Here is a 27,676-nt window from a genome sequence, read left to right as displayed (position 1 = left end):
ACCCCCTTCTTCCGACAATGCAGAAAAGCGAATAAAGCAAGAGGATGTATTAATGACATACCGTACGACCAGAAGCTTCTTTTGATGACAAAGTGAGCTCCTTCTGCCCTAATGTTTGTCTTTCATGGCAATAATATCTGTATGTTGGCAAATGATAGCTTTCACTTCTCGAGGAGCTAAAATCTCTACGAAGAAACCGTCACTTCTAATATAAAGCCTCAGTCTCTCTTATTTCTCAATTCCAGTTTTTACTCTCTTAGTGTAACTCAGCTAAGGCAGGTGACTAGGGGAGGCTTTAATGTACTGAACTCAAAAACCATGCTGAATATTGTGGGGCACCTGGGTGGCTCAGTTGGTTAAGCATCTTACTCTTGATTTTGGCTCAGGTCAAGATCCCATGGTTCATGAGATCAAGCCTGTGTCCAGCTAGCTCTGTGCTGACAACATGGAGCCTGCTTGGGATTCTCTCTATTCCTCTTCTGCTTCTGCACGCATGCGTGCGTGCTCTCTCTCAAAATAAATACACTTAAATTAAAAAAAAAAAACCCGTGATGAATATTTAGAAATATAAAACATTTGGACAGCCCTCTCCCCCCCCGGCCCCGAGCATTCTCAAACCATACCGTTGGAGCTCCCAGTGGTGTGGGGCTGACTCTGGAAGGTTCTAGAGCGGGTGCCATACTGCCCTGAGAACTGCCCGCTGGAGGGTGGTAACTCATTCCACGCACCACGTGAAGAAGGGTGGAGGCTCTGGGGGGCCTCAGCAGTGGAGTTCAAACGCGGAGGCCAGACTGAATCCAAATCCTGGGGTTCTTCTTTTAATTTTTCTCCTTCCTTGCCGACACGCTGATAGATCCTCCCAGTGCTGTCATTCAGTAATCTTCTCATTCCTGTAATTTGTTTTTTAATTTCCATGCTTTCGTTTCCTAATGGAAACAGGGCCAAAGAGATCACTGTGCATGAGCAGAAAAAAATAATCCACTACTAAAAAAAACCACGCCCCTTCTTTGGAAATAGGAATGATTACTGAGTCCAGATGCAAGCTTCTAGAAACTTAATCTATAAAAGTTAAAGGCAAGAAAATGCCTAGCACCATTGGCAGAGGTCACACTCCAGTAAGACACTGTCAGTGGGGGCATCACCTTCAGACATGACAATGCAGGAGCACAGACACATCCAAGACATGGGAGGAGGGCTTTGTCTTTCTCTGGCCCCGACTCACGGTGGGGAGACACCCCTGGAACTACGTCTCCCTGGACGGACCTGCCCAGACCACTGCCACCTCCACTTTGTAACTACAGGCACAAGAGAACCCCACCTCACCTTTGTTGTTGTTTTTTTTTTTCCACTGTGGTTAAAAAACACGTAACATAAAATTTACCATCTTAACTGTTTTTAAGGGCACCATTCAGTTAATGCTATTTGCACTGTTGTGCAACAGACCTCCAGAACCTTTACATTAAGTAACATTCCTTTTCCATAAGGGGATTTTTTTTTTTTTGAACTAAGGTATCTCTGTACTGCACTAGGGGTGCTTAATAAATATTATTTAAAGATAACTCTCAAATTACACAGACGTAAAATATTTTCTGTAAATAATGACATTACAGGATGTTATTAGGAGCTTTTTTGAACATCTTATCTTACTAAACTGTGCATCAGCTGGTATCTTCACAAAGACCGAGAAAAGGGGATTTTTTTTTTTTTTACCTCTAATCTGGGTGTTAAAATAAAAGTCTTATACCAGGATTTTTCCCCCCTCTAATCTGGGTGTTAAAAGCCTCTCACAGTCACTCTATTAAATGCTTGAAATTTAAACTATGATAAAAAGAAAAGGCTTTTTCTACATAGCTCCTGCAAATAAATACAGCACATTTAATATAAATGATGTTTTAATGCACTTAGCATCGTATAAGCCAGGTTTCTCTGTAGAATTAGTAACTACACAATGAATCTAGGTATTTTTGTGTTGCCTGGTTAGGTATTTAGCTAATTAACATATGGATACATTACTGACTATAAAGAAACTTTTATATACTGTTTTGAAATAAGTATCCCCAATTTTCAAAAAGGTAATAAAAATATTAATTCTGCCTTTGATATCCAACATGGGTGAACACAGAAATGACACAGATTTCCAAATTTACAGTATTGTTATGTGTTGGTATATTCTTGAGGAGAGGAGAAATATTTTCATTTGTAATAAGACTCTTTTCATATCAAACACCTGTGAAAATTACAATACAGAAACACTAAGTGATACTCCAGATTTTATGGGAATGGATGACTAAGCACAATTTAAATAATGCAGAGCCAGCAAAACTTGTGACCTCCTCAGGATGTGCAGGGAGCAGGGTGTGTCTGAAGGGCTCCCGGAGGAATTCGGAAGGAAATGCACAGGCAAACTGGTGTCAGTTTCAGCACCCAAACACGTAACTTTCCTGGCCAGTGAACAGCACCATCTGGGCAAGAAGCTTCTTTCCTGTGGGGTTTTTATCCTCCATTTTCTAGAGCAGGGAAGTCGTGCACGCATCACAGGCTGCAGCACACTGATCGTAGCTGGCAATGCTGGTGGCTGCCACTCCCCTCCCTCCTGGCGCCCAGGCAAGAGCCGCGCCGACTCGGCCGCGTTCTGCCTGGGTCTTGAGTCGGTGCCAGCTTACTTCTCCACACAGACCCTGACACTTGAAGCAAAAGGGATGCTGTCTTTTCAAAGCTTCCACCTCTGCTCTGGAGACGGAGCTCTATGACGATCAAGTGCTGTCTTTAGGGGGAGAAAGAAAGTCACAGGATTCTGGAAGTTTCTAAAAGCAAATCTGCTTTGTTGCAACCTTAGTTTCTCGGTTCTGAAAATTACCAGAATGAACATTCGATTTTGAGTTTCACATACGTTCTATGTTTGTGTGGAGGACCAGAAGCTTATGCCGCAGGGTGAGTCCAGGGGAAGAGGTGAGACTTTAAAGGGTGCCTCTGGGTGTGGGCTGTCCCAGCAAACGTTTAGAAACATGTCTTCCAAAGTCAAAACAAAAGCCAACCAAATGACAAATCAGGAGCTGGCAGGGCCCAAGGAGGAAATCACGGTGCTGCAAAGGAGGCCAAGGCAGACCCGACTGACCTCACTCAGGACACGGTGCACGGTGTCCTTCATAAAGCACAGAAGACAGTCAGGTGCAGAAGTCAGAGCTGTAAAAGTCAACGAGAGGACAGTGGAGAGACCGGGGAAGGTGGAGGAAGGGGTGACCTAAGAGGCTTTCAGAGGAGACGGGCTGGGCATCCCTAGAGGACAACCTGATGTGTGCAAACGGTCTCAGGGACTGGGAGGGACTGGGAACTGTCCCTCCTTTGGCCAATGAAGCAGGGAGCAGCCCTGACCACCCCCCCTGGGGAAGAGTCCTGAAGCCTCATTGCACCTGCAGGCGATGATGGGCTTCAGCAGAGAGAGGGGAAATGCTGCCTTGCACGTTGGGGGCGGATGGAGCAGAGGGTCAGAAGTGAGACCTGAAGGCCAAACGCAGGGATGGCATAAGAAGCGGGGTGAGCACGCATACACTGGGATGGAGCGGGTGCCCAACACAGGCAAGCGGGACGAGCCGGCGGAGGCTCGAGCAGCGGATGCTGGTGTGGTCCAGCGGACAGGCCTGGGCTGGACTCCCCTCAGCTAGACTGACCTGCTGCTTAACAGGAGACAAGTCACCCACGGGCCCCCCGACTTTGGCCTCCTGAATCACAAAAGGAAGGTCTGAAGGGGGACGCACAGCAGCGCTGGGGGGCTATGTGGGATGTTCACAGAGTACCTGATGCCGCTAAGGTCACAAATACCCTTCTCAGAACCGGCGGGCTTCTTCCGTCCTCACATGGGGCCCACTGTTTTTTGTTCTTTTTTTTTAATTGAGGGGTGCATGCAGTCCTTTGACTTGAAATGGTGGGAAGTGTATAAGACTGAGATTGGAAGTGTCAGTTGACGTCTACTTGTCCTTCCAGTTGGAATCAGTCAGCATCTTTTCCATGTATAAGGCCGGGGAAAGGAAGCTCCCAGGAGCCACAGGCTAGTTCCAGAGCATGATTCTATAAGGAAACATGTGCCATTTCCTGATTTCTTTCCAAATCTATGTCTTTACTTACACTCAACTCCAAGAGGCTGAACGTTTTTAGGAAAGACAAACAAAAAGAAATCTTACTAAAAGGTAAAACAGCCTTAACTGAAATTCTTTTGAGTCTGGACAGGTCTACAACTGCAGGCTGAATTCTATCTTTGGCTAAATTTCAAGACTCTACCAGATTATGTGTCTTTACATAACACATACAGATACGTGGTAATAATTCTACTGATTATGCACAATAATACATACAGAATAAGTCCTCATACATGAACTCTCTTAACTTGGCCAGAACTCTCTTAACTTGTATATCCTCTTAACTAAGGATATACAACACAGACCATCACGGTCTGGGATGATAAAAGAAAAAGATGGTGATGTATAAACATAGAGCAAGAGACTGTATGTGAACATGTCAGGTCTATCTAGAAACGTCTTACTACGAAGATTCATGAAACAATCATATCTTTACCCTACAAATGTACTGGTGTTGATGTAGAGTAGGTATTCCATAAAACTTTTTTTTTAAGTTTATTTATTTTGAAAGAGTAAGTGTACTGCAGAGGGGCAGAGAGGGAGAGAGAGAGCAGGAGAGAGAGAATCCCAAGCAGGCTCCATGCTGTCAGTGCAGAACCTGGTGTGGGGCTTGATCTCACAAACCATGAGATCATGACCTGAGCCAAGATCAAGAGTAGGACACTCAACTGACTGAGCCACCCCGGCCGGCGCCCCTCCATAAAACTTTAAGTGAATGCAAGAAATGGCTTATCCAAACCAGAATGAATCCGGCAGAATTAAATGTAATATTAAGGTTATAAGCAAACAGCACGTTAATAGAGCGGAGTGACAAAGTAGAATAAAATTGCTCAACGAGCATTTAGCAAACACCTTATGGGCTCAAGAGGTATAAAGATCATCCGGTACAAATTCAAAGGTAGCCCCTGTCCAAATGTCTCAACATTTTTTACCCAAATCCCTTTAGATCGATTGGCTGTACTGAAAAATGACCCTGATTTTTCTTGGACTGTTGGCTGACTCCAAACTGTTAACTGTGCACCCCGGGATGCCAGGGCACAAAGTGCCCTACTATTCGATGACGCTGCTTCCTCCTATAGCTGAAGACCTTCCCTGAGGGTCCTGCTTTCCCTGGAGCCCCCGGGTGAAAGCTGGTCATTGCCCATTCCCTTGGGGCTGGGGATGGTGGCTCCCCAAAATGTCACGCTTCCGGCCCCAGGAGAAAGCTCACTGTTGTTTGAGTTGATGTCACAGAGCTCTGGCATCCTCCCCCTTCTTCCTGAACAGCAGTTCTGTGTGCCAGGAGTTCAAGCTCTCTGTGGGGAAGGACAGGTGATGGAGCTGAAATGGACACTGAGGTCATCCCATTATGGGCCACACATGCCAGGCGAAGGAAGAATAATTTTACACTGGAGATACTGGGCTATTACTCTGGGCAATTTTAGATTCATTATCTCTTTCAACACAGAGCTATCTATTAGAAAAACAATTCTGGCAAAACTGTGGTGAGCTGTGGTGTGGGGAGAGAAAACCAGTTACGGTGTGGCTGCTAAAGGCTGGGGGAAGGACAGAGGGGGTGCGGCTGGAGAGACACTTAAGGAACTTCACCAGACGGACCTGGCGAGGGACTGGATGTGGGGCCAGGGGCGAGGGTGGTGAACAAGAAGGGTGCGTGAAAGATAAAGCCACGGTTTCTGGCTTGGGTGGCTGATGGATACTAACACCGGGCAGAGTTAGAGAAAAAGGTTGCTGCGGAGTCAGGTTATAATGAGCCTAGTTCTGACAAAGAAGATCCAGATAATAAGCAGGCAAGCGGGGCTGCAGCCCCGTGGTACATGAAGCTGACCCCAGAACTGTTCTACTACTGGCAGTAGTTGGCCCTCTGGACTGGGTAAGCCCCTGGGGATCACTAACAAGTCAGGGGCTAGAAGGACACCCTACACAGAGGTGCCATATTTCCTATCAACCTAACGTGCAAAGGGTGCCCCCCCCCCCCCCCCGCCCGCTTTCAACATTAAAAGAACCCTGAGCTCATTTGTTTCCGAGCCAGCAAAGTGGGTCACCCCATCCCTCCTGGGCTCCCTACCATGGGAGCCTCGGTCAGAACTGAGTTACCTCCAACCCACCCCGCCACCCTCCCCAGCATCCAGTCCACCGCCAAGGTGCCGCACCCGGTCACGTGCCGCAACAGGGCAGAATCTTCACGAACCGAACCGAGGGGCACTTTTCCCACCGTATTCAGTACCGGTCGACTTTCATTACAGTATCGTGTCCAGTTCTGTACTGTTTTAAAGAGGCCGTCGAGAATCTTTAGGAGATCGTGAAAAGTCAGCAGGGAAGATTCAAGGGACGAGGACAGGCTACACAAGTTGGGTGTTTCACCGAGAAATAGGTTTATGGTTACTGGGTGACTGGTCTTCACTACTATGGGTTGGTGTGGAGGAGGGACACAGTTCTGCATCCCAGGAGACTGGGCAACCCATGGTCTTAAAGGACCCCCGCAGTCAGTCCGTAAACACCAACAACACAGCAGAGCAGCGTCCGAGAACACACGCCCCGGCAGTGACAAGAATACTTTTCTCTCTGGGATGACGAAAAAGTTCTGGAAACAGTGGTGGTGGTTGCACGGCATTGAATATACTTACAAAGAAGAATGCTTTCAAGCAATGCTTTGCGTTTTTCAGGTAACGACATGTTAAAGTAGGAAAAAGTTGAGGGCATCGGTTGAGAAATACTAAGGGGCTCAGGCTTTGTACCAGACAGTCTAAACATCTCCTCTCAAATCCTAGTAGAAGCAGCGCGCAGCCATGTCGTAGAAAAGACGCGCCCACCGCCGGCAAGATGACAGCGGTGACAGGAAGAGCAGGAAGGGGGGGACAGGGTCCTTCCCGCCAGCGCTACAGCTCTCGACGAACGGGGCTCAGAGTGAAGGAATGTGAGGCAGACTCTGTGCTCTGAGGCCTGAGGTTGGCACCCTCCTCCCAAGGCCATACTGACGTGCAGATGCTATCAAGGTCCCACCTGGCCACCCTCAGGGACAAGAACCATGTTTACAAGGGACACGCAAGGCTGAGATTCTAACTCAGCAAAAATGGTCTGAAAACGCATTAGTTTATAGAACAGAGCACTGGTTTCCAAGGGCGTCCTTTTCTCTAATGCAACCTTCAGCAAAACCCCAATAAATAAAGCAGGGCAAAGCGTGTGGAGGAGAGTGTGCCAGAACCCACATTCCTGAGCCAGTCCCTGGAGTGCATTCAGGAACTCCAAGGGCAGCACACAACATATTCTAAATGCCACCGAGATGGAAAGAGGCAAAGAGTGGCTACGGAATCATGTAACTGGTTGAATCAAATACTATGATAAGAAGTATCTCAACTGTGTACATGTTGGCACAGGTTCGAGGACCCTGTTAAACTGGAAGTTATAGGTGGAAAATAATTTAGCAGCTCAGTGTATACACGGCACTCTCATTTAAAGGGCAACTGAGTTCCTTTCAAGTCTGTTTAGATAACATCAGGTTCATTCATCCATTCAATAAATATTTATTGTACTACTGAATATGAGACACTGTGTGCGTAAAAAGAGGAAGAGAAGTATAAGCTACAGTCTCTCCCCTTGAGGAGTGCACAGTCCAGCAGTGGAGACATAGGACTGTACGGGCAGTTCTAAGGGTATGATGTCCCTCTGCTGATGAATGGCAGGCTTACCCAGTGCGAACACCTGCTGCCAGGGTGGGAGGCTGGAGCTCTTTCTGTCCAAGGCTGAGCATGTGAGGCCAGGACAAGCACCAAGAGAGAATGCCATGGATCTGAGCTGGAAAATAGGCCTTCAAAGCAAAAAGAGCTTGAGACGCCTATTAAAGGCCAAACGAGCAAAGATACACCAGGAAATGAATCAAGGACTTGAGATTCAAAATGGGCCACAAAAAAGAATGAGATCGTGCTGTTGGCATCAACACGGATGGACCCAGAGGGTATCATGTTAAGTGAAAGAAGCCAGAGAAAGATAGATAGCATATGATTTCACTTCTATGTGGAACACCTATAACACAAACAAAACTGAAACAAACTCTTAAATACATAGAACTGGTGGTTGCCAGAGAGGAGGGGAGTTGGGAGACACAGGTAAAGGGGATTAAGAGGTACAAACATCCAGGGGCACCTGGGTGGCTCAGTCAGTTAAGCGTCTGGACTTTGGCTCAGGTCATGATCCCTCCGCTGGCGAGTTCAAGCCCTGCATCGCAGAGCCCGCTTTGGATCCTCCTCTCTCTGCCCCTCCCCCACTCTCTCTGTCTTTGTCTCTCTCTCAAAAATAAATGAACATAACAAAAGAGGTACAAACGTCCGGTCATAAAAGTACAGCCTAGGGAATAGAGTCAATAATACTGTCGGGTGACAGATGGGGGACTACGCTTACCAGGGTGAACCCTGAGTCACGTACCCAGTTGTCAGCTCGCTATGGTGGTACACCTGAAACTAGCATAATGTTGTATGTCAACCATACTTCAAAAAAATAGAATCCATTGGAAAGCTGTAAAAAATGGGCTGTCAAGCTGCTTCTCAAAGGTGTCCTCAAAGAACACCTACAAGGAGAATAAACAACTACAAGCAGTTCGAGGGCAAAGTCCCCAAGGGAACAATCTTCTTTGATGTCTTCATGTTTTACCTTAAAAAATAAATGCCAGTATTATACTTTGCTCTCCACCCACCAAGATGTGCAGATTCCCACAGCCCGTGGAACACCACCGGGTCCCAGTTACAGTCTGCAGTTGAAAATGCACTGGCCAGGGGGAGGAGCGGCTGGCCCATTACAGAAGGCAAAGGGCTTAGCTTTTTCGGTCAGGCTTTTGAATGGCCCCAGCTACACTTTCTAGGAGTACATCTATAGTGTCTGTGACTGAACTGACAAAACAGACAAAATCAAGAGGATGTGTGATAAATGCCTTGGACATTGTGTAAATGACAAGTGTTCAGGAATTGGGAGGAAGAGATTTTTTTAATGTTTATTTCTTTCAGAGAGAGAGAGAGAGAGAGAGAGAGAGAGAGAATATGAATCTCAAGCAGGTTCCACAACATCATCCCAGAGCCCTATGTGGGGCTTGAACTCACAGACTGCAAAATCATGACCTGAGCCAAAATCAAGAGTCAGACACTTAGCTGACTGAGCCACCCAGGTGCCCTGAAAGGAAGAGATCATTTTAAACTGAGAGGATTATGGCCAGTTTCACGAAGACGGTGAGATGTGAGGTGGTCAGTTAAAGATGACCAGCATTTCCACGGGCACTTTTGGGAAGAGAAAAGAGTTGGAAAAGCATTGAACCAAGTCTAAAGGCAGAGAAAAACACAACGGGCAATGGTAAATAAGCTAACTTGGAGTTAAGGCACTGAGTGGGTAGAGTGAACAACAGAAGGGCCTTGGATGCTTTTACTTTATCCTACAAATGACAGGAAGTCAACAAAGGTTTTCCATGAAACAGTGATATGTAACAAAGCTGAAGTTCCTCGACCAACTCAAAGAGTGGGCCTGCTTCTTTCTCCCTGAATGTTCTTATATCACGGAAAATAAAATTTTATAATAAATATAACATGGCTGCCCAACTGAATATTCCTTGGATAAGTAATTCTAGCCATCATGAAGTGAGTAGGTCAGAAGCCACCACTCTAAGCAATGTTCAAGAGTAACTGAGCCAAAGAGTTAAAATCCCAAATACAAGGGAGAGGTCTTGTGAATCAACGAGGAAGACAAATACTAAGAATAAAAAACAAGGCAAAGGACATGAACATGTAATTCACAAGAGAAATAGTTTAAATTCCTTTATCTCCATAATTATTAGTATAATGGAAATTAAATACTGCGAAATTCTTTGTCTATTAATTTGGCAAAGGCGATAGATTCATAAAACCCATTTTTTTGGTGAAGGGATAGAGTTACAGTCACTCTCATATGCTGTTGGTAGGGACCTTTTTCTGGAGGGAAGTTCAGCAATTCAGCTTCCAGGAATTTATCCTACAGAGACATCCCAACAAGTACCAAGGACACAAGTACAAGGCTATTCACTGCAGCAGCATCCTACTGGTGAAACACTGGGAACAGTCCAAACATTTATCAATGGAGCACTAGATAAATGAATCATGGCATGTCGGTATAATGAAATTATGGTGTATGTTTACGTATCTGTAAAGAATGAAATGACCCCTTTATAGTCATTTAGAGGTTACATGCCAGACAAACTGTAAACTCATGATGGCTGACATCACGGTGACTTCCTTCACTACTTTACAACTAGGGTCTACTGCCTGTCTCAAACTAGCCACTCGATTCTTGTGGAATAAATGGGGACTCAGTTATGTAAAAAAGTTACAAAGCCTTATATTACATAGCACGATCCCATATTTCTTTCATTGTAATACACACACACACACACACACACACACACACACACACACACACCCCTCTATTGTTAACAATAGTTGTTACTGGAGAGTATGAAAGGGACAGGATGCTTTCCTTTTTACTTTATACCTCATTTGCACCTTTATAAATTTTAACTTTAAGAGTGGTTCTGAGGGGCAACTGGGTGGCACAGTCCATTAAGCGTCTGCCTCTGGATTTCAGCTCAGGACATGGTCTCACGATTGTGAGATGGAGCCCCTCGCTGGGTTCTGTGCTGGGGGTGGAGCCTGCTTGGAATTCTCTCTCTCTCTCTCCCTCTCTCTGCCCCTCCCCTGCGTTCGCTCATGCTCTCTCACTCTCTCAAAAAATAAATAAAACTTAAAAAAAAAAAAACAAAAAAAAATTATTATTTTTTTTTTGGAAGAAAAAGATGACCTAAAAGAATTATGTACAGGGGCGCCTGGGTGGCGCAGTCGGTTAAGCGTCCGACTTCAGCCAGGTCACGATCTCACGGTCCGTGAGTTCGAGCCCCGCGTCGGGCTCTGGGCTGATGGCTCAGAGCCTGGAGCCTGTTTCCGATTCTGTGTCTCCCTCTCTCTCTGCCCCTCCCCTGTTCATGCTCTGTCTCTCTCTGTCCCAAAAAATAAATAAATGTTGAAAAAAAAATTAAAAAAAAAAGAATTATGTACAATCTTCTCCCTGTGGCACTGGACGCAAAAACATCTTCTGTAATGTCACCCAGGAAAGACGAAGTTGGACGGGAACGAGTGACAGATAGGTGGCTAGGGAGAGCAGTGAAAGCAAGTCAAAGGAAAGAGGGTGCTGGGTGTGGTCTGTTTTGCAACCCTTGGTGTACAGGCCTAAGATTACTTTCTGTTGAAGCTCATAGAAGCCGTGCATTTTTTGTTTTTATTTATTTATTTATTTAGTTAGTTAGTTTTTATTCTTTAAGTTTATTTATTTAAGTAATCTCTATACCTGATGCAGGGTTCCAGCTCATGAGCCCCGAGATCTACAGTCCCGTGCTCTTCCGACTGAGCCAGCCAGGCACCCCAAGCCGTGTGTTTTTTTTTAAAAAGTAATTTGGCAGCAGGCAGGGGTAAAAGTGCTACAGCCACCATTTACAGAGCACTCACTATGTACCAGGCCCTCTGGCAAACGCTCTGCCAATTTTTAATCCTGATAACAAACTAAGAGGTTCAAATGCTGCTGAACACATTCCACCCAGGAGAAAACAGGGACTTTGAGACTGGAGAGTTACACCAGGTGGGTCAGGCTCCAAGGTCCTTGAGCTACTCTCCGGAGGCGCTCAAGGAACAGGCTGACGGGCAGGACGGAGGCCATTCACACAACAGTCCAGCTGCGTGGTATCCAGGAAGCGGTCAGGGGACACACTCCGTGCTGTCTGAACCAGCTGGCATCTTAACCACCCAGCTATGTGAACACACGTGGTAGAAACAGTGAAATCACGGCCCCAAACGATCCGCGGATTCCAACTTAGTTGCACTGTTTCTAACTAATAAGGCTCAGATATTTCTTTTTACTCCTGGCAGCATGGTTCACGTGAATCCTGTTAGTTCTACCAAAGCCACATATTAACACTTAGAAGACATGAAGTAAGAATTCATTTACGTTCATGATTCTGTGAAACATATAGCAAAAGTCTTCGAATGCCGGTAATTCACATAGGTAAAATACAAGACTGTAGGTTAAGAGCAGCTCCCATATGCCTCTGGTAGTATAACCAACGTCTTGCCTTCATTCAGTAAGAAAGAAAATGTTCATAACTCACTGCCTGGAAAGAGACGATCCTTCTCATTATAACTTGAAATGCTGACCCTCTGCTCTCCTGCACAGAAAACTTCTAGAAGAATGCTATACAGAGGTGCAAATCTCCCCTAACCGAGCTGTTAAGTTGCATATCTACATCTTGGATCAGCTAAGTATGAACTTGATTAAGTACTCGCTGTATTACATTTCTTCAGCCATTTAAAATTTTTAATAAATATTCCAAGTTAAGGGCGCCTGGGTGGCTCAGGCGGTTGAGCGTCCGACTCTTGATTTCGGCTCAGGTCATGATCTCATGGTTCGTGGGATCGAGCCCCATGTCAGGGATTGGGATTCTCTCTGTCTCTCTCTCTCTCTCTGCCCCTCCCCTATTCGTGCTCTCTCTCTCTCAAAATAAATACATTTAAAAATATATTCCAAGTTAAATATACATGCCATTGTACGGTTTCATCTTCAATGTAAATAGTGTTACTGACAATGAAGAATGGGTCACATTCATAGCACCTTTTTCTTCCAAGGATTTCAGGGAACTCTGATAACTCTGGGTCCAAAAGCACTTAGAGACTGGCAGTCTTTCCTGAGTCAGACTAAAGACAACTCTCTAGGAGTAAGACAAACGCAGCTTAGGTCAATGGGTTCCAAACTTTTTTGACCATAGTTCACAGCAAGAAATATATTTTTCATGACAATTTCACACACACACACACACACACACACACACACACACACACACACACGTATACTACATATATAACTAAAAAGTTTCACGAATTTATCCTTCCTGCATGCAATGCATTCTGACATTTTCTTTTCCACTCTGTCTTTGTTATTATTATTACCACTATCGCACGTGCGGGTGACAATCTGCTAAATTGATCTCCTGACCCATTTACAGGTCACAACCACTGGTGTGAAAAGCACTGCCTTAAATGTCGAACGTTTTCAGGATGCTGCCCGAACAGCCTTCTCACTCCCCACACACCTTCTGGGTCCCCCGATCCTCTCTCCTGGCCCCAGTGACCATCTGTATGTGAGGACTCCAGCCCTGATCCCACTTCAGGGCTCCAGACCCACATACCCAATAGCCCCACTTGCACATTTCAAAAGCAACCTTAGTATCGCGTCCCCAAACTGCATTTAATGATGACCATCCCTGAGCCTTACTAACAGCATCCACCCTGCTGTACAAGCCAGAAAGTTGGGGCTCCTCTCTCTCTTTGCCCTCCCAAAGCCAATTAATCATACAGTCCTGATTATTGTGACTTCCAAATCACTTCTGAACCCTCTCATTTCTCTCCACACCCACCGCCCGCCCCCCGCTTCCATTATCACTTGATGGGGCTACTGCCAAAAGCCTCCAGTGTTGCGCCCCTTCCTCCAAACCTTCTTCACCCCGAAGCCAGGGCTATCTCCAAACACACAAACCTCATCACGTGACACAGCTCAGTGGAATGCCAACCACCTCCGATGCAGCCCGGCTCTGCATCTGGCCTTCCTTGCCCATTTCTCCACCTTAGCCCTTGCCATGTTCCCTACCCCCCCACCCCCCTTATTCTAAACTGGTGGCTCTTGGGTGTGGCTGCATGCACATTAGACAACTTTCTCAAAGGACCAGTGCCCAGGCCTCACTTCAGGACAATTAAATACCAACCCAGCTGGTGGGTGTAATGGAAAGCCAGAGGCCCTCTGCTTTAGCTGGAAGGAAAGTCTGGAAGCACTCACTTCCTGGCCTTCATACCTCCTCAGCCCCATCTCCTACTGAAACGTCATCTCCTCAAGGATCATAGTCCCTAACCCCCCCCCCCCCGGTCCTGGTGAGGCCCCTCTTTATGTTCCCATAGAACCCTTCATCCCCCTGGTCGCTACCTCCTGAGCTTTAAAGTTTTTTTTTTTTTCAACTTTTATTCACTTTTTTGGGGACAGAGAGAGACAGAGCATGAATGGGGGAGGGGCAGAGAGAGAGGGAGACACAGAATCGGAAACAGGCTCCAGGCTCCAGGCTCTGAGCCATCAGCCCAGAGCCCGACGCGGGGCTCGAACTAACGGACCGCGAGATCGTGACCTGGCTGAAGTCGGACGCCCAACCGACTGCGCCACCCAGGCGCCCCCCTCCTAAGCTTTAAAATCTCTTAGCCTGGCCCTAATGGCTACTCGATAAAGACCTACAAAACAAATACAAGAATTCAGTAAATTCTAAGCATCAGTTATGCCAAGAAGTTGGGATAGGCTGAAAAAACACTACAGTTGAGAAAGGCTGAAAAAACACTACTGACGATGGGTAAGACGTAAACCAAATCTGTGACATCCTGGAAAGAGATGCTCGTTTCCATGGTGTAGGCCTGGCAAACAGAGGCAAACACTTGGTGCCTAAATTCAATCGTGCCTTCTTCTGAAAGCTTTCCCAAAGGCACATATCTCATCCTTGTCGTCTTCCTAGCTCATCAGAGATGATAGACAGCGACTCATGTCCCCCATTTAGCAAAGAATGAGAGTAAGTTGCTTGCCCACATGACCAAAGTAGACCAGAGGAAGACGAATCAGCTCTGGGCCCGTCTGTGTTGCTCAAGGCACCAGGCTCTCTCCCGTAGAGTGGTTAAGGCAAACACACCTGCAACAACTCCTTTCCAACCGTATTTCACACAAGGCTTATTAAGGGACCCATTAAAGTCTTGCTAGTAATTGAAAAAATTATATATGTGCAATGAGAATGAGTTAACGTTAACTGAAGAACCTTAACTTTTGCATCTCCTGACTTTTTAACTTTTAGCTTGTACCTTAACCTTGCATTTTTGTGGGGTTCTTTACATTTTCTCTGGAGGTGTAAAGTCATATTTGAGATATAATTCCATTAGCCATACAAGCAACTTCAGAGGCTATTATGTGGCATCAACTTTTTCTGTAAAAATAAATTGTTAAGGATATTATTCCTGGAACAGAATAAATTCTTGGAATTACTGAGTAACTTATGTACCGTACCACTGTTCCAAGAACACATTACTTATTTTATCATGACAAAGTAAAGTTATTAATCTTCCAGCTTCCATTTCAACAATGAGAAATGCCGTGAGATGTACAGACACCTGCATTACATTTCAGTTCATCTTTATATCATCCATAAACATCTCTGTGTTGGACACCTCATCCAAACAAATGCTCACAGAACACTCCATGTACCATTCGATTTTATGAAACTATAAAAGTTCCTTGCTGTTAATTACAGAGACAAATGTCTCATCACACATTTGGTTACCAGATCGCATAATTAGTTTTCTCCATTAACCTTTCAGATATAAAATTTGATTTCTGAGTAAAAAAAACATTGTAAAACCCTTGCAGTTCAAATGGTATAGTATATTTGTACGTGCCTGAAAAAAAAATGCAAAACTAAGAAAACAATTTTATGGGTTCTTATTTACAAGGATACTCATTGTCTGCAATGCTGAAAGGAAATCTGTCTGAACTTCTTAATGATTTTAAAATATATGATCGAGTATGCATGTAAGAAGCTGTCCTTTGCATAGAAAGGAGGCTCAGGAACCTGGCCGTGAATGGATGTGCTCGCTCTGGGTATGGTGATGTGGCTGGCTGGGTCCACCCCAGCCCCTCGTTTCTGCCCACGCTTCACAAGGGCATCTGGGAGACAGCTGGGAAGGGAAGGGCGTCCAGCCTATAGCAATGCAATCGTTTTTCTTGGCTCAAAGCTAACTGACCCCACAACTGTGGACTGCAGAAGACGATGCTCTAACTCATGTGTAGGGGGCATTTCTGATGGTCACAATGGCTGGGGGGGGGGGGGGTTGCTCCTGACATCCATGTACATTTGTGCCGCCCACACTCAGACCTCTTGTAACATGTGGGACAGTCCTGCACAAGAAGACGGTGTCCCCTCAGCAGACTGTCCCGCTCACATCAGATGATAACTACACTTTTAACATGTTCCAAACATGGGACTCCTTCCTTTATTCAGAAATAGTTGTTGTGAATCTACTCCGTGTCAGGTACCGGGCACCAGGAACACGGTGAATGGAGCCTTGCCTGCAGGAATTCAAGATGAGACTTGAGCAATGAAGGCTCAAACAGCCCGGGTGGCAGACACTGTTCCCGGCAGAGCCCAGCAGGGCAGACGCCAGGCCCATGTGCGGCCGTATCCAGAGGTGCCCGCACAGCGCGTTGTTATATGCAAGGCCCTGGAGGCCAGGGGCTAGAATACACACAAAGGCACAGTGGTGCATCCTCTTTCGGGGTTAAACTTGAAGAGGGGGACCTGCCATTAACCTAATAAAAAAGAAAAAAAAAACAAATGAAAAATATAGCTTCGATAGCCAGTGCTCACAAATTTTACGCCTGGTATGGGAGGTCCAGTTAGGTACGAAGAAGGATGTGTAAATTTTCACCCTTTGAAGCCAGGGCAGGACTTAGAGGTAAAAGAGTTGGGTAATAAAGTTTCAAAATGGCTGATTCCACCACTTTATTTATTTCTTTAAAAAAAAATTTTTTTTAGTGTTTATTTTTGAGAGAGAGAGAGAGACAGAGCATGAGTGGGAGAGGGGCAGAGAGAGAGGGAGACACAGAATCCGAAGCAGGCTCCAGGCTCTGAGCTGTCAGCACAGAGCCCGACGTGGGGCTCAAACTCAGAGACTGCAAGATCATGACCTGAGCCGAAGTCGGACACTCAACCGAGTGAGCCACCCAGGCGCCCCCACTTTATTTTGAATTTAAAGTGGACATCTTATTCACTCCCTGAGCATGTACTTATGTGACCATCGTGGGGCTGGGCAGTGGGGACACGGAGATGATTCTCAGGGAGTTTACACCCCAGTGCGGGGAGAGGGGGAGAGAGAGAGAGAGAGAGAGAGAGAGAGAAGCAAACTGGCTTTGCTGTGATAGCACCCAGCCCTGGATGCTGTGGAAGGAGAGGTGAGGGGAATCAGGGAAGGCTGCCTGGAGGAAGCTGCATCAACTTGGGAGTCTTCAGGGATAAGAGAGAGCCATGGACAGAAGAGGGAGGATGGTCCAAGTGTGAAATTCCAAGCAGAGGAGGTGGTATGTGCAGCCACCCGGGTGACAAAGTGCCTGGCCTCAAAGGCAAGGGCAGAATCCTGCTGCACGGATGAAAGTGGTGTGGCATGGCCGAAGCCTGGGAGGTGGAAGGAAAGCCTCAGCCACGAGCCCCAAGGAGGGGCAGTTTGTGCAAAGTCTCACCCGTCAGGCCTAGGAGTCTCAGTCCTAACTAGGAAGCCACAGACGGTGAAGAGGTTCAGGCAGGCAGGCCCTGGAGCCGCACGGGGCCCCTGGGCGAATCCCTGCCGGCGTGGGCGTCTGCTCCCTCCTGGCCCACCACCCCCTGCTTCTGCACGCACATTCCAGTCTAGGTGGCGTTCTCTCCAGTAATCTGTGACTTGTAAGAATAACAGAGTTGCTTTGTAAATGTCCTAGGTCTATTTTTAACTCGGAGATGCAAAACACACTGTTCCAAAATCTTTATTTTATCTTATAGATAGCCATGTTATTCTCTTCCAAAAGTAAAAATCCATATTCCCATGGGAACCAGAGAGGCTAAATTGTTAATACGTCTCCTTAGAGTCTGTCCTTCGTGGGGGGTTTTTTGTTTTGTGTTTTTCTTTTTTTTTTTAATGATTTGGTCACGATCAGAGTAGGAACAGCAAACCATCAAAACGTATCACGCATTTCGCTCACTCCTGAACCACACCAAGTCTTGATGGGAAACGGAAAGAGGCAACTTTTTCTCAAGACACGGGCCTAGGGGAGCAGGTCCGACTTGAGTGTTCCCTCATAGCGGGACAAGCCTGTTGCTGAATGCACAGTTTGCTATTTTTCTGAAACTTAGGTCGGTAAACTTGCTTCCCACGGAGCTGGACAACCAGACCTGCCAAAGTCAGTTGATAAACAGGTCAATACTATCTCAAGCGCCTCTAGAAAGCTGTGCCCACGTTACAGCACAATACCGAGCCAACAGAGCATATACTATTTTTCAGTTTTGGTTTTTAACATGTCGCTGGCTTTCCTAGGTGAGGTCCTCTCCTTTTTGGTCTTTTCTAGATGTGAAGGAAAACAAAAAGATTTCAAGTTCTATCTCACACATCAACATCAGAAGTCCCAAGTTTCTGTGCTGCTTTAATGTATGATAAAAGATTCTTCTGGTTAAATGAGGAATATTTTAGTTTGGCTCGCTAAATGTCTCCAAAATCTCAACAGTGTGGTGTGTGTATACATATTTTAAAGTTTACTTATTTCTTTTGAATAAATAAGAGAGAGAAAGAGAGCATGAGCAAACATGAGCGGAGGAGGGGCAGAGAGAGGGAAAGAGAGAATCCCAAGCAGGCTCCCTGCTGTCAGCACAGAGCTCGACTCGGGGCTCGATCTCACAAACCATGAGATCACGACCTGAGCCAATATCAAGAGTCGGATGCTTAACCGACTCTTGGCGCCCCCACAGTGATATATTTTAAAGCAAGTCTTCAGAGTTCTGTACGACATTGTCCAACATACTCACACGTTTAGATACTTGAGTACCTGTCATCTGGGTTCCTGTTATGAACACAACACCGTGCTGGGTGCTTCAAAGGATACAAAAAAGAATCCAGGTCACCCTTGCTCTGTCATCTTACAATTTACATGAGGAGAGACAGTGCGAATAAACAACCACAATTCAGTGTGGTAACGGTTCAGGGTTGGGGGCGACAGGGGTGTCTGCAGGTTGACCTGGAGCACCATAAAGCTGTGTACAAAACAAGTATTAGGCAGTATGTGGCAAATGCTGGATGATGTTATTATTTAGTGCTAAGGTGTTCAGAAGAACAGAACTTCTATTTCAGGAGAAGGGGATAATAAAAATAAGAATACAGCATTTTCTACTCTGAAAAAGTGTTTTATCATATAGGATTTCCAAGACGCTGAAGGGGAGCCTGCTGGGGAAGTCAGGGCCAACATTCCTATTCAACTATGGAAGATAAAGAAAGCCTCTCAAGAGTTTCGTGCAAGGTGTTATTAACCGTTAGCCTGAGATTCAAACCAAGGTTTTCTGACTTTAAAGCTGACTTCTCTCTCTTGTGCTATACGCACTGAGAAGGCTTCCAGGCTTAGGTAATATTGGAATTGGGCTTCAGAAACCGATAGGCGATAGGCTGGTGATAGATGGGGTCTGGAAACGGGCTAACACGTGGGAGGGCCTGGAAGGGAAGGGATGGTGAAGAGCCCACACACAGACAGGGAAAGGCGCCCCAGGAAGTTAATGCTAAGAGACCAGTCTGATGCAGGCCAATGTTTTCAGTAGGAAGAAGAGGGAGAAAAGACTGGAAAGGTGAGCTAGAAGCAGAGAGCGAACAGCAGAGGGAGGAGGCGAGGGGCCCCGGCTTTCTCAGAGACCACACCGCAGAGCAGAAATACCGCGGGAGCCGGGTCCACGGCCAAGCTCTCGTCTGCGAACTCTCTGACCTTGAGCAAACTGACATTTCCAAAGGCCTGTATTTTTCATTTAAAAATGGAAATAACAATACTTCTCCAGTTTGGGAAAGTGCCCAGTGTACAGCAGATGTTCAACCAACTTTACTTCCTTTCTTCCCAAGCGGGTCCCAGGCTCTGCCCACCCCTCCCTTCTACCGACGGTGCCCCTCTCATGTCTTGAGCCCCGCTCTGTCGGTGGCGGGGGGGGGCGGGGAGAGGATGAGCAGTCACACACTAAGATGAGCCCGTGTGGGCAGAATGGCACAGGTAGGCAGGACCACAGGTAGCCCCCACGTGGTGAGAGAGGGCAGAGCTGGACATCAGGAACCCAGGTTTTAAAGCACGCTCAACTACTAACTACAGTATAACCTCGCGTGAGTCACTTTCACTTCCGAGCTCGGCTTCCTGTCTGAATGACGGATGGAACACCTGCCTCACACTGTGGTTGTGATGTTGGCTAAATGACCAATCCAAGAGTGTGACGGGCCTGACTGCAGACGCCTCCCGAACTTTAGGCAGCAAGTAGCATCCAAGCGGTCTACTGCTGCGCCTACGGGTACAGAAGCACACTCACACGTGCGCTCATATTCAAGGGAGCCGTCGGTGGTCAAGAGCTTCAGAGGCTCTCTCGGCTTTGACTTTGCTTGGATTTGTGAAGCCGTTTGTGCACCTACAGGATAAGGATAAGCAGATCTACTTTTAGTGCTGTAGGAAGCCTTAGAAACCACTTATACGTGGTGGCAAGGGCACCCTAAAAGCTGTGCGGAGTCCCGCAGACGTGGGGCATGTTGCATGGTGCCCTGCGATTACACACCAAGTTCTTAGCATAGTGCCCTGCACGCAGCAGCCTCTCCAAAAATGACACCTGCTGTTATCAGCTCTATTTCTAACCCCAAGAAACACTCAGGTCCGCTGGGCCCTTCATTTTATTTGAGGTTGTTTCTCACTCATGCAACTCTAGCTACAGGTGAGGTGAAACATCAGGGCCCCCCTCCCTGTTGGGAAGAAACAGGAACCAGGTGGGACCCAGGCCGCCCCCCTCCCCCATTTCACACATGCACCTGCTCACTTCTCCAGGGCTCTAACGACTCCCATTGTCGTTAGAGGCTAACTCCCTAACCTGGAAAAGTGGGTAGGGATTGTTCGAGTGTGTCACCTTTGAAAAGACTGGGGACCCTGGTGGGGGCAGCTGTCATCAACAAAGTCACTGAAAAAAAGATTTAAAAATTCAGAGATCTCAGGGGCACCTGGGTGGCTCAGTCGGTTAAGTGTCTGACTTGATTTTGGCTCAGGTCATGATCTCATAGTTCAATGAGTTTGAGCCCCGTGTTGGGCTCTGTGCTGTGAGCTTGGAATTCTCTGTCTCTCTCTCTCTGCCCCTCCCCTGCTTGCTCACTCTCTCTCTCTCAAAATAAATAAAATAAACATTAAAAAAATTCAGAGATCTTGACCGTGCTCATCTGGCATGGCTACTATACCCTGTGGTTCATCTTCTGAAAGCTGTATAACTTAGTGTCAAAAGGAACAAGAACAACAACAACAACAACAAAAAAAAAAAAAAAAAACAAAAAAACAAAAAAACAAAAAAAGGAACCAGAAGAGGACCAAGAGGGCCGGGGCCTGACCCCATAATTGGAGCTCAATAAATATTTGTTGAATGAATAAATGAAAGAGAGTGAACACCTGAAAAACAGACATGTTTCAAATTTATATATTATAATGGTAAATCCAAAAGAAAATCCAATGTATAAAAAGAGATTTCATTAAATGTTTCCTTTAAAGCTATGAGTAATAAACTCACTGTCTCATTAAAATACTTGCTAAAAGTGCTTTGCTACCAGCTAAGGTCTCCTGATAATCCTTGAATTGTCTGGCCCAACACGACAGAGGGAAAAGATCTTTGGACAGAAGACGTGGGTTTCTGCCAGGTTCCACTATTTATGAGCAAGTCACTTCACTCTGAGCCTCAGTTCCCTCCTCTAGGTAATGGGAGTAAGAACGGCCCCAGTGACCTCACAGGACTACTGTAAAAACCACAGGATGACAGATGTGAAAACACTTTTTAAACTACATGTGTGACCTTCACTTAACGTCTGGGTCTTGTGACACTTAGCCCCTTCTTCACCTCCCCTCTGCCTATCCAAATCTTCCCCAAGTTCAAGGTCCAGCCCTTCCAGAGCTCTCCACTTGACCTTGCATTTGATCCGTCCCTTCCAACGCCGCTTTTGCTCGTTGCCCTAACTGATCACATCTGCCAATGAATCACCGTTCACACAGAGAGGCATGCGGTGGGGTGTTTCCAGCACATGGAGATGTGCACTGGGATCCCGGCTATGGCACTTGCTACTTGAGAGGCCTCTGGCAGGCTATCAAACACCTAAGTCTCATGTACAAAACAGGGATGATAACGACTCTGGCAGATTTGCTGTGAGAAGTAAATGAGAAAATTCATGTGAGGTACTCAACACAATACTGGTGCATGCGCAAAGTGTCCAAACTGTTATTATTATTGAATACTGCTCCTTGATGGTGTTCTCAATTTGTCCTATCTCCCCAAATGTCTTGGTCCTATCCATTTCCCACCCTGTTCCAGAAAAGTGCTGAGTGCACAGTATTTTCTTAAAAAAGACATCTGTTGGACTGATTAAAACGAGTTGCTGTTCCTCTCCAAACAGGTGCTCAAATTTTTATTGTAGGCCCACCGCAGCCAGCTGGGCCACATCAAAGTCCACAGGGCAAAATACCCTCGTCTGGCCCTATTATCACATTGATACTGTGTGCGTGAGTCGCAAAGCACTCAGCCCAGCCATTCACACCAGTGAGCTACCCTGCCTCACTCGTGGGCTTCCTTAGTCAACAGCCTGAATATATTCCAAGGAAATAGATTTCATGTGGGAACTCTGCCAAAACTTGGAGCGCTCCCCTTCCCGGAGATATGAACTTTAATCTTATAGGTGCAGATAGCTCTAGGGATTATACCTACGTCTGAACACAGAAAATCCTACACAGCATCTCGGGGCCACGTTTTAGGACTGCATTATAGGTGAAACAGTTCTTCTGGTGTCCTGCTAACAAACACCCTTGGGCGTCAGAAACTTCACACAGAAATCTGCACCCTAGCGAGTAGTGTTATGGATAGACTCTAGCAATTTACAAAAACAAACGTGATGTAAAGCTATGTTTTGAGAAGAGTACCTACAAACTCCTAATGCCTATGTCTTATAACATCATCAACAACCAAATTCTTAAGTTCATAAGCTGTCGGTAACTATTTCCAATCGCTCTCATTTGCTTTTCCACTTTTTAAAAAAAAATGGACCCAGAGATCACAAAATAAAATTGGTCTTTGGGAACCATATCACACTTTTCCCAGGATGAGCGAAAGATTGAGAAGTCACCCAGGTACACGTTTCCACTGTTCAAACTTTTGTCTCTTGATGTCTGAGGCCTTCCTGCCCGGTAACTTGGAAAGCTGATCCCCACCCTGGTCTTTCGCTGATGTTCCCTTATCTTCCTGGACTCGAGCTGGGAAAAATGAAAGCAGCGATGTCTGCCCCCTTCAAGAGTGTACAGTTTACCGAATTCTGACCACTCGCATCTTCCTCTTCGTCATCCCCCACTTTCTCACACCCAGAATTACTGTTTTCCAAATACACAGCACAAAGGCGGAAAAAGGCCTGCTTTGTTGGACGTTAACTGAACCAAGGACATGATGTTACGTTTTGACGATAAATGTAAATTTTCTACTAATAGGCAAATTCCTCATTTCAAATGGCCAAGTCGAGTGGTACTTAGATACAGAATTCGAACCAATAAGGTTAGGGAATGGAAAGTACAGAATTCCAACTCATTAAGTTTAAGGAACTAAAGAGAGCACAATCCAAGAATATTCTCCTTCTGGGTCATAGCATTTCACTTGACTATTAACTTTTTGGTTTTTAGTCCTCTTAACAGTAAACAGGTGGTGAGTGTAGTTGCTGGCCTCAGTAATATTCTCCCCTAGGATGGAAAGATCTATGCGCCTTCAGTGGTTGCATATGTAAGACGTGCTGATACTCCCCTCCTATTTTACCTCCATCAAGTATCCATTTGATTTCTCAGTCCTTTGGCAACCCACCCTTTCTCCTCCTCAAAGCAAAAAAAGAGAGATCTCAGTGACAGAATACTACGCCATCTGGCTTTCACGTTGTTCGGCTTTTCAGTACCCCTCACACTGGGTCTGAACAGCAATCCTACTTCCTTCTGCTCTCAATTCTCACCAGAGGTCTGGCAAGTCTGGCCTCGGCTTTTCATCACTCTCGCCCCAACGGTCTCCCATTTTCTGCTCCCTTCTTGCGCGGCACCCGCTCTCAACCTACTTTTGGGGTGGTGAAGGTGTTCGCGATGGGCAAGGGTGAAGCCACAAGCCACCATTTGCTCTCCGCTCTTCCTTAAGGGGGACTGCAACTCTTAGTGGCAAAATCTGAAGTTGTTTAATTGTTGGTTCGTGGTCTGCAACTGACAAGCTGCACATGCCAGGTCCTTCACGTATGATATCTGTAGCAAACGCTGCACTTGGAAAGAGTGGCAATGTTTTGGACTACCTCTCATTCACCAGGCGGCTACCCTCGTCCGATGGGTCTCACAGGAGATGCTTTGGCTCCGTTTGACCCTGAGGTGAGCTGGCAATGAGGATGGTAAAGACGCAGCATGGCTAGTCCCTCTGACCAAAAACATTGGTGTGAAATGCCCACAAATCCAGGAAGGGGAGAGCTGGAGCTATCAAGAGGTGGTTGGGCGGACAATCGCACTTTGATGTTCCTTACGCTTTTTTGACTGTAGATTTAATTTAATTTTGTCATGGCAGGATTAGCAACCAGGCCACAGAGGTGAAGGGACATTATAATAAGACAGCATATTAATCCTCTATCCCACCCAAGGCAGAAGCAAAACCAAACAAATAGCGGCTTCCTGGAAATTGAATTTCTGTTATCCAGATGTCAAAGATGTAATACCCCAATTACACAAACTATTGCCAGTGAAGCATGCCAGCGAATATGCAATGGAAATGGGGTGAGCACAGAGCGACAAAACTGCTCAGTCAGCATCTGGCTCTGGGAGTGAGCGATAATTAGCACTGTGTGTAGACACTAATAAACATTTATGTCTGAAATTACAACTTTTAGCAATGTTAATAAGGGATATATTGGCAATCTGTAAAATAAAAGGTCTTGAAAAGAATGTCATACATTAAGCAATGGCAGACATTTCCCGTTCTGGCACAATCTTTTTTTTTTTTTTTTTTTTTTTTTTCCCCTTCCCCCTTAATTGCAAATGGCCACACTGTTTTGCTGAGAAATTAATTGACATAGGAACCTACCTAAATAAATGGGTTGTGTCTCTTTGGCCTCCCCATTAACATCGTTGCTGAATTCTGAGATCTTATATACCTCATGGTGATAATCTGGGATGAGAAAACAACCAAAAATTACAATTCTAATGGCGAGCAAGATATGAATAAGCAATAAAGACTAGACTCTCGTTATAGAGAAGATGTATAATCTATACTTTAATTTATAAACATAATTTCCAAGAACTCGGTTAGTCACGGAATTCATAGTCTTTAGTAATCCCTAAAACTTTGCTTACTCTGAAAAAGTACGCAAACTTGACCTATTACTTTGACTTCAGAAAACGGCTTTGCTGATCACATAGTTTTCCCAGTAAATTTGGCCCACAGATGCCAATTACTAGGCCTCTTTTCTTTCAAATGACAAGCATGTTTATAAGGAAAAGAAAAACCTTGCCCAATCATAGGCCGGGAGGGCGGGGGTGATTCCAAAATTATCTCCACAACCCATTTCCATGAGTACAGTATATCAACAGCATGCTTTAGGGTAACCTGACACTCTGTTTTCTCAGTTTACCCAGAAAAATACCAGCCTTTAAGCAGCTTACAGGAAAGCACACACGAAAAAACTGATTTGTTATTTCAAACATAGTGTAGCTTAGATAAGAAAGCAAGATTCTCATCTTTCACACAAGTGAATCTTTTGCATTCAGCTATGGCACTTTAATATGTAATAGTTTATTTTCTAAAAATGCACCTGCAGAGCAGAGAGAAGAATCAGACCCGTAATTTAAAGAAAGAAAAAAAAAAAGGAAAAAGAAAAACTTGCTTCGTCAGGCAAACTTTAAAATACAGTACTTTAAGAGCTTCTTTCTTTTCTACAGAGGCTCCTGTACTTGTCAATGGTCTATTTCTGAAAAGTAGGATTGTCTAAGTAAGAAAATAGAGGTTCCTTCTTAAAAGCTATTCCTTTTTTGTTTTGTTTTCTTTGGTGGCTTGAGACCTGACAGGACAAGGTCTACAAAACCACTCTCACTTTTCAGATAGACTAGTTAAGTTCCCTGAGGTCATAAATAAGGAAAGCAGCCTACCTTCCCCAATGAATCAAGAGACCAACAGGCCGGTCACATATGGAGATTTTTAAAGTACAAATGACTGAGTAATCAACACGGAAACAGAGGGAAGAGCCAAATATTTTGAATACGTAAAACTATGTCAGGCCTCTTTCATGCAGCAGTATCCAAACTAAATCAGGGAAAACAGGTATGAGGCGATCTTCAAAATGTCTACAATCAAACCATTTTCAGGCTTGCCGAAAACAGGCTTTATTGAATCTACATCATATAGGTAGCTCAGCTTAGCTTGAAAAGCTCTGTTACTTGGAATTGCCCTCTAATGTTCATCAGCTCACATGTGACTTCCCCAGGTTGGTCGCCTTGCTCTCTCTACTCTGATGCCAGTGCTCTCTCTACTCTGATGCCAGTGCTCTCTCTACTCTGATGCCAGTGCTAGATAAAACAACAGAGGAAAAAGGGGACAGGTTCTGTGGTTTGCTTTTGACCTCAAGTTGATTCAAAGAAGATTATTTAAGCAAGGTGGTTCTCAACTCAATATCGGGACCCGGGACATTAGGACGAAAAAAGTCACCTGCCTCTAATTTAAGGTGACACAATGCATTTGGATAGACATATTTTTATGTCCGCTCTTAAGTTCTCAGCGTTTTTTTAAAAGTCCTATCAGGAAAATGAAGCCTCTGACAAGTAACCGAACACAGACAAGACGGTTCAACTTTCCCCTTCCCCCATAAAACATTCCTAAGCCGGAAGACCGTGATGTACACCTGTTAAATCGTCGGGACCCGGCTGGATTATTTTTTTTTTTTTAAGGATACTTTTCTGACCGATAAGTGATCTATTCCAAAACACCTTTCCAACCCAAATAACGTCTCTAGAAAAGACGCCGGAGGTCAGCAATTCTCATTTTGGGCTCGTGCACCTCATGAGCTTCTTTCTGGTTCTTAACAGAACCACCACCTTTTTTGCTTCTGTTGGGGGGAAAAAAGCAAACCCACAACCATTGGTCGGGATTCGTGTGTGCACGGCCTGACGGAGCGGCAGCTCTCCCCCACCCCCCAACCTAGCCACAGGAGTGGAATACCAAAGAAGGCTCTCGGCTCCCCAAGTGTCATTGTTTGCTAATTTCCTGATGTGCCCTCCGACTTGTTTACGCTGAATAGCATCCTGCCTCCCCCCGCACAACTTTGCCCGCCGCGCGGCGTGTGCGGCCGCGGCCCCCCCTCCACCGCGGGAGGGGACTCGGGGGTCCCGGAAGCCCGGACCCCCGGAGTGGGACGCGCGGCGCGGGGCGGCGGGCCGGGCGCGGGGCTGTTTACGCGGCGCCAAGTCCTCCCTCCGCCGCCCGCACGCCCCCCGCCCGGCCCGGCGCGGCCCGCCGCTTACCTCGGCTCACCAGTTTGAAGCTCTGGGATTTCCTGCTCCTCTTCCTCTCGGAGAACTCCATGGTGCTGGCAGGAGGCAGGAGGCAGGGGCTGCGGCCGGGGGGCGGCCGGCGGGCGGAGGGAGCGGCGGCC

General features: G+C 46.0%; 1 protein-coding gene across 12 annotated transcripts in view; it reads right to left on the bottom strand.

The window, feature by feature from the left end:
- The window catches only part of BEND7 (BEN domain containing 7), an 82,748-nt gene extending 55,078 nt beyond the window's left edge, over positions 1-27,670 (bottom strand). For 8 of the 12 annotated variants that reach the window (XM_040451386.1, XM_040451388.1, XM_040451389.1 and 5 more), the window contains exons 1-3: positions 27,546-27,670; positions 25,117-25,200; positions 624-926 (exon numbers count right to left, since the gene is read on the bottom strand). In XM_040451386.1, coding sequence (XP_040307320.1) covers positions 624-926; positions 25,117-25,200; positions 27,546-27,606 — 448 coding nt within the window. In that variant the 5' untranslated portion in view covers positions 27,607-27,670. The remainder of the gene's footprint in view (positions 1-623; positions 927-25,116; positions 25,201-27,545) is intronic. The other 4 variants (XM_040451392.1, XM_040451395.1, XM_040451399.1 and 1 more) reach the window with 4 other exon arrangements.
- Between the last annotated feature and the right edge of the window lie 6 nt (positions 27,671-27,676).

Source organism: Herpailurus yagouaroundi, unplaced genomic scaffold, assembly GCF_014898765.1.
Source record: "Herpailurus yagouaroundi ecotype Mexico unplaced genomic scaffold, PumYag 203, whole genome shotgun sequence".
NCBI lineage: Eukaryota > Metazoa > Chordata > Mammalia > Carnivora > Felidae > Herpailurus > Herpailurus yagouaroundi.
The sequence above is the reverse complement of the archived record's forward strand: the minus strand, read 5'-3'. Positions and strand labels throughout refer to the sequence as shown.